The sequence below is a fragment of the Oncorhynchus masou genome, unplaced genomic scaffold (assembly GCF_036934945.1).
Source record: "Oncorhynchus masou masou isolate Uvic2021 unplaced genomic scaffold, UVic_Omas_1.1 unplaced_scaffold_6739, whole genome shotgun sequence".
Taxonomy (NCBI): Eukaryota; Metazoa; Chordata; class Actinopteri; order Salmoniformes; family Salmonidae; genus Oncorhynchus; species Oncorhynchus masou.
In genome coordinates this window covers 1-15,446 of record NW_027013188.1, presented here as the reverse complement: position 1 = coordinate 15,446, position 15,446 = coordinate 1, and the positions used below count along the sequence as shown (strand labels likewise).

The 15,446-nt window shown below is 46.8% G+C and overlaps 1 protein-coding gene and 1 pseudogene across 1 annotated transcript; both read right to left on the bottom strand.

Annotated features, from left to right (window-relative positions):
* Window positions 1-491: 491 nt before the first annotated feature.
* LOC135536863 (ATP-binding cassette sub-family C member 9-like) lies at window positions 492-7,981 on the bottom strand (annotated as a pseudogene).
* A 98-nt stretch (window positions 7,982-8,079) lies between these two features.
* Window positions 8,080-11,941, bottom strand: LOC135536864 (ATP-binding cassette sub-family C member 9-like; the record flags this gene model as incomplete). The annotated part of the gene is made up of 5 exons (XM_064963099.1): window positions 8,080-8,157; window positions 8,399-8,501; window positions 9,265-9,357; window positions 9,570-9,727; window positions 11,872-11,941. Coding segments are annotated over 5 exons (502 nt in total), but the record flags the coding sequence as incomplete, so codon positions are not given.
* Window positions 11,942-15,446: the final 3,505 nt, after the last annotated feature.

Here is a 15,446-nt window from a genome sequence, read left to right as displayed (position 1 = left end):
GTATGCTGTGCCTGACTCTGCCTTACCTGCTACACCTAGACGCCTTACACCTGGCTATGAACCCAGCATGGACAGTACACCTAATTCAACAAGTCAAGGGCTCCATGAACGACTCAATCAGTTGAATAATGTGTGTTGCAGTGGAGGCTGCTGAGGGGAGGACAGCTCATAATAACGTCTGAACGGGTGAATGGAATGGCATCAACCCATGTGTTTGATACCATTCTACCTATTCCGCTCCCAGCCGCTACCACGAGCCCGTCCTCCCCAACTAAGTTGCCACCCAACCTCCTGTGGTGTGTTGGTACTGGGCTGGATCAAAAGCCTGCACAACCCTGTGTCTCTCTAGGACCAGGACTGAAGAACACGGTCTCAGAAGGAGTTCTAGTAGCTCTGTATCTCTGATTCTCTGCTCTGGACTGGATATCTCTCTACCTGTGTATCTCATTCAGGCTCCTCACAGCAGACGTGAAGCAGCCTCATCAGTCAGGTCAGATAGCAGGAGTCTGCTGAGGGACAGTAACACTGCCCTGAGAGAACGGACATGTGTGTGCAGAAAGCGCGTAAGAACGCACGCCACACAGAGTCGCCACGACCAACTAGTCCTGTTTCTTCACTACGTGTCAACTCACCGTTGCGTTTAGACACAGGGCTGTGATTCAAACAGAAAGTAAACGTCTGCTTGCTTTTCACTGCTTTCACTGCGTTCAAATGTGATCTTTATTCAGCGATATAGTCAGGAACAACGTGTGATGTCACAGTTGCATTAAGGGAGGGCTCTGTGAGTGGGTGTGACTTAGCTTCTGTCCGGGGGTTGCTTAGCTCCCTAAATGTGATCTTTATTGAAGCTACAGCAACAATGTTCCATCTCACAGTTGCTTTAAGACACAGGGCTGTTACTTACCTTCTGTCCGGGGTTGATGTAGGCATTAACGTGTTTGAGGACAGGCTTCAGAAGGGGGTCATAACTGGACACACAGATCCTGGATCTTTATCTCTCCGTGCTGGGGCCAGTCCCCGGGGACCTGGGTGGTATCTGGAAAGAACACATATAGTCAACCATTAACAAAACATGAATGAGTTGTGTAATTATATACTGTGATCACACACAATAACTAGGATTAGCAGTTTTTCCTTGACAGGAACAGAAATACTCTAGGCCCTAGTTATAGCCTACAGCACAATAACACATACAGTAGCTAAATCCAGGACAGTCATACAGTAGAACATCCAGGACATCCAGTCATACAGTAGAACATCCAGGACAGTCATATTTTTTATTTTTTATTTTACCTTTATTTAATCAGACATCCAGGACAGTCATGGGTTAGCTGCCTGTTCAGGGGCAGAACGAGGACAGTCATACAGTTCTGGTTACATCCAGGCTACCCTGCCGCCCCTGCTGACAGTCATACAGTAGGACATCCAGGACATCCTACATCCCGGACAGTACAGGGACATCCAGGACAGTCATACAGTAGGACAGTCATACAGTAGGACAGTCATACAGTAGGACATCCCAGACAGTCATACAGTAGTACATCCCGGACAGTCATACAGTATGACATCCAGGACAGTCATACAGTAGGACAGTCATACAGTAGGACATCCAGGACAGTCATACAGTAGGACATCCAGGACAGTCATACAGTAGGACATCCAGGACAGTCATACAGTAGAACATCCAGGACAGTCCTACAGTATGACATCCAGGACAGTCATACAGTAGGACAGTCACACAGTAGGACATCCCGGACAGTCTATACAGTAGTACATCCCGGACAGTCATACAGTAGGACATCCAGGACAGTCATACAGTAGGACAGTCACACAGTAGGACATCCCGGACAGTCATACAGTAGTACATCCCGGACAGTCATACAGTAGGACAGTCATACAGTAGGACAGTCACACAGTAGGACATCCCGGACAGTCATACAGTAGGACATCCCGGACAGTCATACAGTAGTACATCCCGGACAGTCATACAGTAGGACATCCAGGACAGTCATACAGTAGGACAGTCATACAGTAGGACATCCAGGACAGTCATACAGTAGTGAATTTGGGGACAGTCACACAACTGACGATGCAGTAAACAGAGGTCTCTTTGTCAAAAGTGGTGCCCTAAGTGCTACTCAGGACCACTCTTCCTTCTGTGACCAGGCTCTGGTCTGTTTAGACTGCAGCATTTGGCTTCTTCAAAAGTACTGTTTTACTGCTAAAACCCTGCATGCAGTCCTTAAAATAAGGGTTGGTGGTTTTCTCCTCATGACTTAAGGGCTGCGAACGGATGCAGAGGAAACAAAATAACTAAATGAATCAAAGGGAAGGATGATAAAACAGGGCAAGATGACAGCTCGTTGCTTGGACAAGATCCACTTATTATCGTTCTATTGCTATCAGGGCCAAACTTTCCATTACGTCACAGTGTAGGAGGACAGCCCACTCTGGCAGGAGTTCTTGACCACAGGACTCTAGCAGGGCCACGGCTCTAGAGATGTGGGACTCTCTCCTCCCTCCCATCCATCTCTTCCTCCTCCAAGCTCTCCTCCCTCTCCTCCTCCTCTCCCTCTCCTTTCAATCCCACCTCCTCGTTGTTCCACAAGAACTCGCTCTCTCCTGCTCCTCCCTTATTTCTAGTCCTCTTATCTTCCTCCCCCAAGAGACATGACCCCCTTCTCTTATTTTTTTAACATTGCCATGGCAACAGCACATCACTTAAACTTCGATGCTGCTTTGGAAGGAGACCCGTAACGGGACTATTGTAAACTCCACAGAGACACACTAGAGAAATGATGTTGGAATTCGGGAGGAGAAACACTGTGTCAGGTCGTCCTGCTCCACACTGTAAACCTAAAGACATTACCATACTGTCAGATTGTTGCCCTGTGCGGTTGACTGTTCTACTGCCATGGATTTTTAAATATAGTCCTATAGATGTCTCGAAGCCTAGACTATGTTGAGCCATCCTCGCTGTTACATGTTGGAGAAGACATTTGATAAATGGAAGCTTCAATCAGTGCTTACCTTTTTAAATGTATTTTTATTTAACGAGGCAAGTCAGTAAAGAACAAATTCTTATTTATAATGACGGCCTAGGAACAGTGGGTTAACTGCCTTGTTCAGGGGGAGAACGACAGATTTTTACCTTGACAACTCAGGGATTTGATCTTCTTAACCTTTCGGTTACTAGTCCAACACTCTAACCATTAGGCTACCTTCATCTGTATATAGCCTGCCCCTTTACTAAAGACTTCATCTGTATATAGCCACCTGTTGTATTCGCCATTGACAAATTATTTTACTGCTGCTCTTTAATTATTTTGTACTTTTATTTCCTATTTTTGTTCTATTGGTGTGTTTCATTCTTTATTCTATTGAATAACTCTGTTCTATTGTTGGTTATGGGCTTGTAAGTAAACATTTCAAGTGTGTTTCAACACCTGTTGTATTCCATTACTCTGTTCTATTGACTGTGTGTTTCAGCAGGATTCCATTACCCTGTGACAAATGCAATTGTGGTTCATTTGATTTGATCTCGGAACACAGAACCAAATTGTGCAGCACACTGGCCAGCCATTACAGTCTGTCATATTACCCTGGTGAGTGCTTTGACTGTTGAACATCTATGGATTTTACTCTGTTCTATTGACTGTGTGAGGGACTTTCTGAAATAGCGTGAGCAGAGATGATGATCATATTTTGAACTGTGTGTTGTCAGATTCCATTACCCTGTTCTATTGACTGTGTGTTTTCCATTACTCTGTTCAGACTGTGTGTTTCAGCAGGAATTCCATTACCCTGTTCTATTGACTGTGTGTTTCAGACTGTGTGTTTCAGCAGATTCCATTACTCTGTTCTATTGTGTTTCACTGTTCTATTGTGTTGTTTCAGCAGGATTCCATTACTCTGTTCTATTGACTGTGTGTTTCAGAGGATTCCATTACTCTGTTCTATTGACTGTGTGTTTCAGCAGGATTCCATTACTCTGTTCTATTGACTGTGTTTCAGCAGGATTCCATTACTCTGTTCTATTGACTGTGTGTTTCAGCAGGATTCCATTACTCTGTTCTATTGACTGTGTGTTTCAGCAGGATTCCATTACTCTGTTCTATTGACTGTGTGTTTCAGCAGGATTCCATTACTCTGTTCTATTGACTGTGTTTCAGCAGGATTCCATTACTCTGTTCTATTGACTGTGTTTCAGCAGGATTCCATTACTCTGTTCTATTGACTGTGTGTTTCAGCAGGATTCCATTACTCTGTTCTATTGACTGTGTGTTTCAGCAGGATTCCATTATCTGTTCTATTGACATTACTCTGTTCTATTGACTGTGTTTCAGCAGGATTCCATTACTCTGTTCTATTGACTGTGTGTTTCAGCAGGATTCCATTACTCTGTTCTATTGACTGTGTGTTTCAGCAGGATTCCATTACTCTGTTCTATTGACTGTGTTTCAGTTCCATTACAGCTGTGTGTTTCAGGATTCCATTACCCTCTGTTCTATTGACTGTGTGTTTCAGCAGGATTCCATTACAGGATTCCTGTTCTATTGACTGTGTGTTTCAGCAGGATTCCATTACTCTGTTCTATTGACTGTGTGTTTCAGCAGGATTCCATTACTCTGTTCTATTGACTGTGTGTTTCAGCAGGATTCCATTACTCTGTTCTATTGACTGTGTGTTTCAGCAGGATTCCATTACTCTGTTCTATTGACTGTGTGTTTCAGCAGGATTCCATTACTCTGTTCTATTGACTGTGTGTTTCAGCAGGATTCCATTACTCTGTTCTATTGACTGTGTGTTTCAGCAGGATTCCATTACTCTGTTCTATTGACTGTGTGTTTCAGCAGGATTCCATTACTCTGTTCTATTGACTGTGTGTTTCAGCAGGATTCCATTACCTGTTCTATTGACTGTGTGTTTTCAGCAGGATTCCATTACTCTGTTCTATTGACTGTGTGTTTCAGCAGGATTCCATTACCCTGTTCTATTGACTGTTCTATTCCATTACTCTGTTCTATTGACTGTGTGTTTCAGCAGGATTCCATTCTGTTCATTGACTGTGTGTTTGTTCCATTACTCTGTTCTATTGACTGTGTGTTTCCAGCAGGATGTTCCATTACTCTGTTCATTACTGTGTTTTCCAGGATTCATTACTCTGTTCTATTGACTGTGTGTTTCAGCAGGATTCCATTACTCTGTTCTATTGACTGTGTGTTTCAGATTCCATTACTCTGTTCTATTGACTGTGTGTTTCAGCAGGATACCATTACTCTGTTCTATTGACTGTGTTTCAGCAGGAATCCATTACTCTGTTCTATTGACTGTGTTTCAGCAGGATTCCATTACTCTGTTCTATTGACTGTGTGTTATTAAACCACATCTTGTGTGTGCACTGTCCAGCTTCTGTCACAAGAGACTCCAGGGTATTGAGAAGCAGCATTTGGTGTGGGAGTGTGTTTAGTTTACCCATGGAGCCTTCGTAGTTCTCAGACTCTGTACTCAGGAAGCTGTTGACCTTCTTGACAGCAGCCATCTGGACCTCTAAGTCAGCCAGGTTCCTCACCACCCAGTTCAGGTAGTTGGTCACCTGGGTAACGGGAGGTAAACACAATATATATTTAATCCATGTTCTATGAAGTGTCCTTACTAGGTATAGAAATAATACTACTATTAATAATACTATTCATTATAATCATTCTTATTATTATTATTGTAATATGTCTGAGTGGGAGTCTTTTTTTCCCATTGCCTTGGACAATATGAGGAAAACCAAAGGAATTTAATGGTTGAGAAGAATACATAAAAGGCTGATCAGTCAGAAGAGAAAGCTATGGAGAAGAGACGTGGAAGGACCATAAGCCTACAGAAAACAATACTGTGGTATACAGTACAGTACAATACAGTACAAACAAAGATGAATGCTGAGGACAATACAGCTTCTATTGTTTCACATCTTCTGGCAGTGGGAGAGGAAGGACTGGCAACAACACTCCTCTCATTAATGTGCCTGATGCAGTCCTTCTCTGTACAGTTCCATTAATGTGCCTGATGCAGTCCTTCTCTGTACAGTTCCATTAATGTGCCTGATGCAGTCCTTCTCTGTACAGTTCCATTAATGTGCCTGATGCAGTCCTTCTCTGTACAGTTCCATTAATGTGCCTGATGCAGTCCTTCTCTGTACAGTTCCATTAATGTGTCTGATGCAGTCCTTCTCTGTACAGTTCCATTAATGTGCCTGCTGCATCCTTCTCTGTACAGTTCCATTAATGTGTCTGATGCTCTTCTCTGTACAGTTCCATTAATGTGCCTGATGCAGTCCTTCTCATTCCATTAATGTGCCTGATGCAGTCCTTCTCTGCAGTTCCATTAATGTGCCTGCTGCAGTACAGTTCCATTAATGTGTCTGATGCAGTGATTCCATTAATGTGTCAGTCCTTCTCTGTACAGTTCCATTAATGTGCCTGATGCAGTCCTTCTCTGTACAGTTCCATTAATGTGTCTGATTCCATTAATGTGCCTGATGTCCTTCTCTGTACAGTTCCATTAATGTGTCTGATGCAGATCCTTCTCTGTACAGTTCCATTAATGTGCCTGATGCAGTCCTTCTCTGTACAGTTCCATTAATGTGCCTGATGCAGTCCTTCTCTGTACAGTTCCATTAATGTGCCTGCTCCTTCTCTGTACAGTTCCATTAATGTGTCTCTCCTTCTCTGTACAGTTCCATTAATTGTGCCTCCTTCTCTGTACAGTTCCATTAATGTGTCTGAGTCCTTCTCTGTACAGTTCCATTAATGTTCCATGCAGTCCTTCTCTGTACAGTTCCATTAATGTGCCTGATGCAGTCCTTCTCTGTACAGTTCCATTAATGTGCCCTGATGCAGTCCTTCTCTGTACAGTTCCATTAATGTGCCTGATGCAGTCCTTCTCTGTACAGTTCCATTAATGTGCCTGCTGCAGTCCTTCTCTGTACAGTTCCATTAATGTGCCTGATGCAGTCCTTCTCTGTACAGTTCCATTAATGTGCCTGATGCAGTCCTTCCATTATTAATGTGTCTGCTGCAGTCCTTCTCTGTACAGTTCCATTAATGTGCCTGATGCAGTCCTTAATGTGTCTCTGTACAGTTCCATTAATGTTCTACTCCCTTCTCTGAATATTAATGTGCCTGATGCAGTCCTTCTCTGTACAGTTCCATTAATGTGCCTGCTGCACTTGCAGTGTGCCTTGACATTCCATTAATGTATGCAATTCCAAAACTACAATTAATGTGTCTGATGATCCAGTTCCATTAATGTGAATCCTTCTCTGTACAGTTCCATTAATGGCTTGTTATTAAAAAAATTCCATTAATGTGCCTGATTCCTTCTCTGAGTTCCATTAATGTCTGATGCAGTCCTTCTCTGTACAGATCCTGTATTCCATTAATGTTGTTTCTGTTCTGTGCCTGATGGTATATTCCTGCTATGTTTCCATTAATGTGACATTGGGGATGCAGTCCTTCTCTGTTTCCATTAATGTGTCACGGCTTCCATTAATGCAACAGTAGTTCCTCCTTCCTTGTTCCATTAATGTGCGATGCGTCCTTCGTACAGTTCCATTAATGTGTCTGGCGTCTTCTCTGACTAACCTTCACCGATCCTTTTTTCCTTTTCTTGTTGGTTTTCTCCAGGTTAAGGGCTTGTTTTTTTCACACCTGGTTTCATTTGCCTTCATTTCTCTCCTTGTGTGTGTATAATTCCCCATTTCTGTTGCCTGCCTAGGTTTGTGGGGGGATTATTCGTGTGATGTTGCTCGTTAAGGTTGTGCCTATTCTGTTTTCACGTATTAAACCAAGTGTGTATATATTTAGGAGCGTTGTTTTTCCCTCCTTCCGTGAATAACTGGTGTCTTGGTTGTCGAGGGCGTTTGTTTTTTGGTATTGTTCCTGACCTGTATGTTTGTGGACTTGCCCATTAAATAACACATCTCGGACATCTCTGCTCTCCTGCGCCTGACTCCTTTACCTACCTCTACACACAAACGTGCAACACGTTGACTCACCGTAGGCGTAGGTCAGGCCTAACCCCACCATGCTAGAGGGGAAGGTTCTTGCCAGAGCTCCATATTGAGGCTACTGCTGCTGTTAACACAATGACAGCACCCAGGTAGTCCTGAGAGAGAAGGAGAGTCAGATAAGATAGTTAGAGGGAGAGAGAGAATTTGAAGTTGTGAATTCAACACAGCATTTTGCTCTAATCTCAAAAAGTAATTTCTTCTAATTTTGCAGCTCGTTGTGATAAGAAACAAGGGAGTATTGTGTTGAATACTCCGTAAGATACTATTAGTATTACAATAGTCCCATATCTTATTAATAATGTCATGGTTGAATCATAGGCATTAATGTTATCTCACCGTTCTGACCTCCAACCAGCGGTTGGCAGCAGAGAGGAACAGGTAGGCTGTGTTGTTGGTATCTGTCAGCTCCAGCATCTTCTGCTTGAATCGAGATTCATGTCTGAAGAATAAATGGAAAATAAATATAGCTAATACCTACCAGATTATTTCCCATGTGACCAAGTTTGAACCCGGCGTCTAGAAGGTGTTCTTCCGCACGTCTCCTGGTCCCAGTCCTGGTTATGGTTCATAGAACCACCTCCGTTAGACAAACACTGAAGTGGGATTGTTTCAGGACTGGACTAACGTGCCTGATGATGTGAGTTGGATCATGGCTGCTACATCGCTAAGTGACATCTAACATTGGACCAAGAGAGAAAGAGAGAAGCCACGGTGCTGCCAAGATGAGGAAGTCTTCAGGGAGGAAGAGGCTGTCTGAGGGGTAGTAACCGTGAGAGCTGTTTAATGTTGGATTACCACGATTCTGAAGAAAAGGGGGAATGTTCGTGAACTGTTTAGAGGGGATTCATGTAATTCTGGATCAAGAGAAAGATTTGGGTTTGTGATATCCTCCTTCCTCCATGAATGAATGGTTCTGGATGGGTTGGAAGACTTCTAGATGGGATTCAAGTTGTTCACACTAATATTACATATACGCAAAGGAATTAACCACCAGTGTCAACAAATCCACCACTTTGTTTCAAGTTTCGGATCGCTAAGTACAGTGTTACTGCCTTCCTAAAACCTATAAGTGCTTCTTCAGTATGTTGTGTAATGATGCTCTGGGCAAAATTTCCACTCTGTCACACGTGTGTGTGTGTGTGTGTGTGTGCCTGTGTGTGTGCCTGTGTGTGTGCCTGCATGTGTGTGTATGGTGCACTGGCCTGAATGCTCGGATGGTGGTGAGTCCCTCTGCAGTCTCAGAGAAGTGGCAGAGCAGAGGAAGCTGGGTGGAGTCATCTAAGTCCTGAAGGTCCCTGAGAAAAATGAAGAAAAGTCTGGACAATGTGGAAACAGAGACGAAAAGCATAGTATAACACAATGACAGCACCCAGTTAGTCCTGATAGAGAGAGACAGATAAGATAATTAGAGGGAGAGAGAGAGAATTTGAAGTTGTGATGCTGTTGTGATACTGTAAAAGGAAACTACATTGAGCTGAAATGGACCAGGTCAGCCCAGTGAACTCACTTTGAGGCGACCCGGAAGTACTTCTGTATAAAGTAGAAGGACACAGCCAGAGGAATCAGAGCGATGAGGAAGCTTGGGGTGACAAACGCTATGACCCCGATGGCTGACAGGCAGAGCAGAGTGGAGCGGGTCAAAGACTCCAGGGTAGGAGGGATGTGCTGGAGAAAGGGGGATAGAGAGAGAGGGGGGAGGGGGGGATAGAGGGAGAGGGGAGAGGGGGAGAGAGAGAGGGGGGATAGAGAGGGGGGGGGGGAGAGAGAGAGGGGGCGGGGGGGAGAGGGATAGAGAGAGGGGGGAGAGAGAGGGGGGGGGATAGAGAGAGAGAGGGGGGATAGAGAGGGGGAAGGGGGAGAGAGAGAGGGGAAGAGGGGGGATAGAGAGAGAGAGGGGGAGAGAGAGAGAGAGGGGGGGAGAGAGAGAGAGAGAGGGGGAGAGAGAGGGGGATAGAGAGAGAGAGGGGGATAGAGAGGAGAGAGATAGAGAGGGGATAGAGAGAGAGGGGGGGATAGAGAGAGAGAGAGAGGGAGAGGGGGATAGAGAGAGAGAGATAGAGAGAGAGAGGGGGATAGAGGGGGATAGAGAGAGAGGGAGGATAGAGAGATAAGAGAGGGGGAATAGAGAGAGAGGGGGGATAGAGAGAGAGAGAGAGAGAGGGATAGAGAGAATAGAGAGGGGGATAGAGAGAGAGAGGGGGATAGAGAGAGAGAGAGAGGAGAGAGAGAGAGAGAGGGGGATAGAGAGAGAGAGGGGGATAGAGAGAGAGGGGATAGAGAGAGAGAGAGAGAGAGGGGGATAGAGAGAGAGCGAGAGAGAGAGAGAGGGGGGGATAGAGAGAGAGAGAGAGAGAGGGATAGAGAGAGAGAAGAGAGAGGGGGGGATAGAGAGAGAGAGGAGAGAGGGGGATAGAGAGAGAGAGAGAGAGGGGAGAGAGAGAGAGAGAGAGGGATAGAGAGAGAGAGAGAGAGGGGGATAGAGAGAGAGGGGGGATAAAGAGAGAGAGAGAGAGAGAGAGAGAGATAGGGATAGAGAGAGAGGGGGAGGGGGAATAGAGAGAGAGAGAGAGAGGGGGAGAGAGAGAGAGGGGGATAGAAAGAGAGAGAGAGGGAGAGAGGGATAGAGAGAGAGGGGGAATAGAGAGAGAGGGGGATAGAGAGAGAGAGAGAGAGAGGGGGATAGAAAGGGATAGAAAGAGAGAGAGAGAGAGAGAGGGGGGGATAGAGAGAGAGAGAGAGAGAGAGAGGGGGATAGAGAGAGAGAGGGGGGGGATAGAGAGAGAGGGGGATAGAGAGAGAGAGAGAGGGGGATAGAGAGAGAGAGAGAGAGGGATAGAGAGAGAGAGAGAGAGGGGGATAGAGAGGGAGAGAGAGGGGGATAGAGAGATAGAGAGGGGGATAGAGAGGGGAGAGAGAGAGAGAGAGAGAGAGAGAGAGAGAGGGATAGAGAGAGAGAGGGGGAATAGAGAGAGAGGGGGATAGAGAGAGAGAGAGGAGGGGGATAGAAAGAGAGAGGGGGGGATAGAGAGAGAGAGAGAGAGGGGGGATAGAGGAGACAGATAGAGAGGAGGGATAGAGAGAGAGGGGGGGAGATAGAGAGAGAGAGAGAGAGAGAGAGAGGGGGGGGATAGAGAGAGAGAGAGAGAGGGGGGATAGAGAGAGAGAGAGAGAGAGAGAGAGAGAGGGGGATAGAGAGAGAGAGGGGGGGACAGAGAGAGAGAGAGGGGGATGAGAGAGAGAGAGGGGGGGAGATAGTATCATGTCAGTGCTACGTTTCTGACCTACGCTCTGGACCTCAATGTCGTCCTCTTTAACGATCTGAGGTCACCTGAGGGACGTAATATAATGACGTGGGACATTGACTCATCTCAACAATGGACTAATTCTGACGCCTGCAAATGACTGGCAAACTGTTAATATTTGTGTGAGCTGTAATCTCAAGGCCACTCAGGGCAAAGCCCAGCTGGAGAGCAGCACTGAGTCTGTCCAATCACACCATGGCCAAAGACAGATCCTTCATCAGACAGCTTCATGAGTAGAGGATTCCCACAGTACTCATTTAACATTTAAATCTTTGGCATTTGGTGGTTGCTCTTATCCAGAGCGACTTACAGGAGAAACTAAGGTTTAGTGCCTCACTCATTGGCACATCGACAGATTGTTCATCTAGTCGGCTGTGGATTTGAACCAGCGACAACTTGGTTACTGTCCCAACACTCTTAACCACTAGGGGACTTTACCCTAATACCCCTGACTGATATAAGTCAACAGATCAATCTACTGAGGGTGAACATCCTTTTCAGAATCACCTGATCTATGATGTTGGTGTCAGCTGAGAAACGGTTCAGGATCTGGCCCAAGGGGGTCACGTCAAAGAATCTGAGAAGAGATTCAAAATATACATTATTTAAAATATTAGTCTGAAAAAAATATATAAAATGTGACTTAAAAAAAAAAAGATTAATAAATTATTCAACACGTTTTTTTCTGGTTCAACTATTCAGTTCCCTTCTATTTCAACACGGATGAAGTCATAAAGAGTATAAGAATCTGTTGGTGAGGTGTGTTGTGGGTACCTGATAGGTGAGGTGTGTTGTGGGTACCTGATAGGTGAGGTGTGTCGTGGGTACCTGATAGGTGAGGTGTGTTGTGGGTACCTGATAGGTGAGTGAGGTGTGTGAGGTGTGTGGGTACCTGATGGGTGAGGTGTGTCGTGGGTACCTGATAGGTGAGGTGTGTCGTGGGTACCTGATAGGTGAGGTGTGTTGTGGGTACCTGATAGGTGAGATGGGTGAGGTGTGTTGTGGTACCTGATAGTGAGGTGTTGTGGGTACCTGATAGGTGAGGTGTGTTGTGGGTATCTGATGGGTGAGGTGTGTTGTGGGTACCTGATAGTGTGAGGTGTGTTGTGGGTATCTGATGGTGTGAGGGTGAGGTGTGTGTGGGTACCTGATGGTGAGTTGTGTTGTGGGTACCTGATGGGTGTGTCTGGGTACCTGATGAGGTGATCTGATGGGTGAGGTGTGTCGTGGGTACCTGATAGGTGAGGTGTGTTGTGGGTACCTGATAGGTGAGTTGTGTTGTGGGTACCTGATGGGTGAGGTGTGTCGTGGGTACCTGACAGGTGAGGTGTGTCATGGGTACCTGACAGGTGAGGTGTGTTGTGGGTACCTGATGGGTGAGGTGTGTCGATAGGTGGTGTGTCATGTACCTGATAGGTGAGGTGTGTCGTGGGTACCTGATAGGTGAGGTGTGTTGTGGGTACCTGATGGGTGAGGTGTGTCGTGGGTACCTGATAGGGTGAGGTGTGTTGTGGGTACCTGATAGGTGAGTTGTGTTGTGGGTACCTGATGTGTGAGGTGTGTCGTGGGTACCTGATAGGTGAGGTGTGTCGTGGGTACCTGATAGGTGAGGTGTGTTGTGGGTACTGATGGGTGAGGTGTGTCGTGGGTACCTGATAGGTGAATGTGTTGTGGGTACCTGATAGGTGAAGGTGTGTGTCGTGGGTACCTGATAGGTGAGGTGTGTTGTGGGTACCTGATAGGTGAGGTGTCGTGGGTACCTGATGGGTGTGTTGTGGTTACTTGATAGGTGAGTGTGTCGTGGGTACCTGATGGGTGAGGTGAGATGGGTGTGTGTCGTGGGTACCTGATAGGTGAGGGTGTGTTGATAGGTGGGTACCTGATGGGTGAGGTGTGTCGTGGGTACCTGATAGGTGAGGTGTGTCATGGGTACCTGACAGGTGACCTGATAGGTGAGGTGTGTCGTGGGTATCTGATGGGTGAGGTGTGTTGTGGGTGGGTACCTGATAGGTGAGGTGTGTTGTGGGTACCTGATAGGTGAGGTGTGTTGTGGGTACCTGATAGGTGAGGTGTGTCGTGGGTACCTGATAGGTGAGGTGTGTCGTGGGTATCTGATAGGTGAGGTGTGTTGTGGGTACTTGATAGGTGAGGTGTGTTGTGGGTACCTGATAGGTGGTGTGTCATGGGTACCTGATAGGTGAGGTGTGTTGTGGGTACCTGATGGGTGAGGTGTGTTGTGGGTACTTGATAGGTGAGGTGGTATCTGATGGGTGAGGTGTGTCGTGGGTACCTGATAGGTGAGGTGTGTTGTGGGTACCTGATGGGTGAGGTGTGTCGGTAGATTTTCCTGATGGTGACCCTGACAGGTGAAGGTGTGTCGTGGTATAGGTGAAAGGGTGTGTAGAGTGGGTGCCTGATAGGTGAGGTGTGTTGTGGGTACCTGATAGGTGTGAGGTGTGTGTCGTGGGTATCTGATGGGTGAGGGTGTGTTGTGGGTACCTGATAGGTGAGGTGTGTCGTGGGTACCTGATAGGTGAGGTGTGTCGTGGGTACCTGATAGGTGAGGTGTGTTGTGGGTACCTGATAGGTGAGGTGTGTTGTGGGTACCTGATAGGTGAGGTGTGTTGTGGGTACCTGATAGGTGGTGTGTCATGGGTACCTGATAGGTGAGGTGTGTCGTGGGTGGGGTACCTGATAGGTGAGGTGTTGTGGGTACCTGATAGGTGGTGTGTCATGGGTACCTGATAGGTGAGGTGTGTTGTGGGTATCTGATGGGTGAGGTGTGTCGTGGGTACCTGATGGTGAGGTGTGTTGTGGGTACCTGATAGGTGAGGTGTGTCGTGGGTACCTGATAGGTGAGGTGACCTGATGTGTGTCGTGGGGTACCTGATAGGTGAGGTGTGTTGTGGGTACTTGATAGGTGAGGTGTATGCTGACCTAGGGTGAGGTGTGTTGTGGGTACCTGATAGGTGAGGTGTGTTATTGGGTACCTGATAGGTGAGGAGTGTGTTGTGGGTATCCTGATAGGTGAGGTGTGTTGTGGGTACCTGATAGGTGAGGTGTGTTGTGGGTACCTGATAGTGAGGTGTGTCGTGGGTACCTGATAGGTGAGATGTGTCGTGGGTACCTGATAGGTGAGGTACCTGATAGGTGAGATGTGTCGTGGGTGCCTGATAGGTGAGGTATCTGATGGGTGAGGTGTGTCGTGGGTACCTGATAGGTGAGGTGTGTTGTGATGGTGGTGTCGTGGGTACCTGATAGGTGAGGTGTGTCGTGGGTACCTGATAGGTGAGGGTGAGGTGTTGTGGGTATCTGATGGGTGAGGTGAGGTACCTGATAGGTGAGGTGTGTTGGTACCTGATAGGTGAGGTGTCGTGGGTACCTGTGGGTGTGTTGTGGGTACCTGATAGGTGGTGTGTTGTGGGTACCTGATAGGTGAGGTGTGTTGTGGGTACCTGATGGGTGAGGTGTGTTGTGGGTACCTGATAGGTGAGGTGTGTTGTGGGTACCTGATAGGTGAGGTGTGTTTGTGGGTATCTGATAGGTGAGGTGTGTTGTGGGTACCTGATAGGTGAGGTGTGATAGGTGAGAGGTGTCGTGGGTACCTGATAGGTGAGGTGTGTCGTGGGTACCTGATAGGTGAGGTGTGTGTGGGTACCTGATAGGTGAGGTGTGTTGTGGGTACCTGATGTGTGAGGTGTGTTGTGGGTACCTGATAGGTGAGGTGTGTTGGGTACATGATGGGTAGTTGTGTCCTGATAGGTGAGGTGTGTCGTGGGTACCTGATAGGTGAGGTGTGTCGTGGGTACCTGATAGGTGAGGTGTGTCGTGGGTACCTGATAGGTGAGGTGTGTCGTGGGTGCCTGATGGGTGAGGTGTGTTGTGGGTACCTGATAGGTGAGGTGTGTCGTGGGTATCTGATGGAGGTGTGTCGTGGGTGCCTGATAGGTGAGGTGTGTGTGGGTACCTGATAGGTGAGAGTGTGTTGTGGGTACCTGATAGGTGAGGTGTTGTGGGTATCTGATAGGTGAGGTGTGTTGTGGGTACCTGATAGGTGAGGTGTGTTGTGGGTACCTGATAGG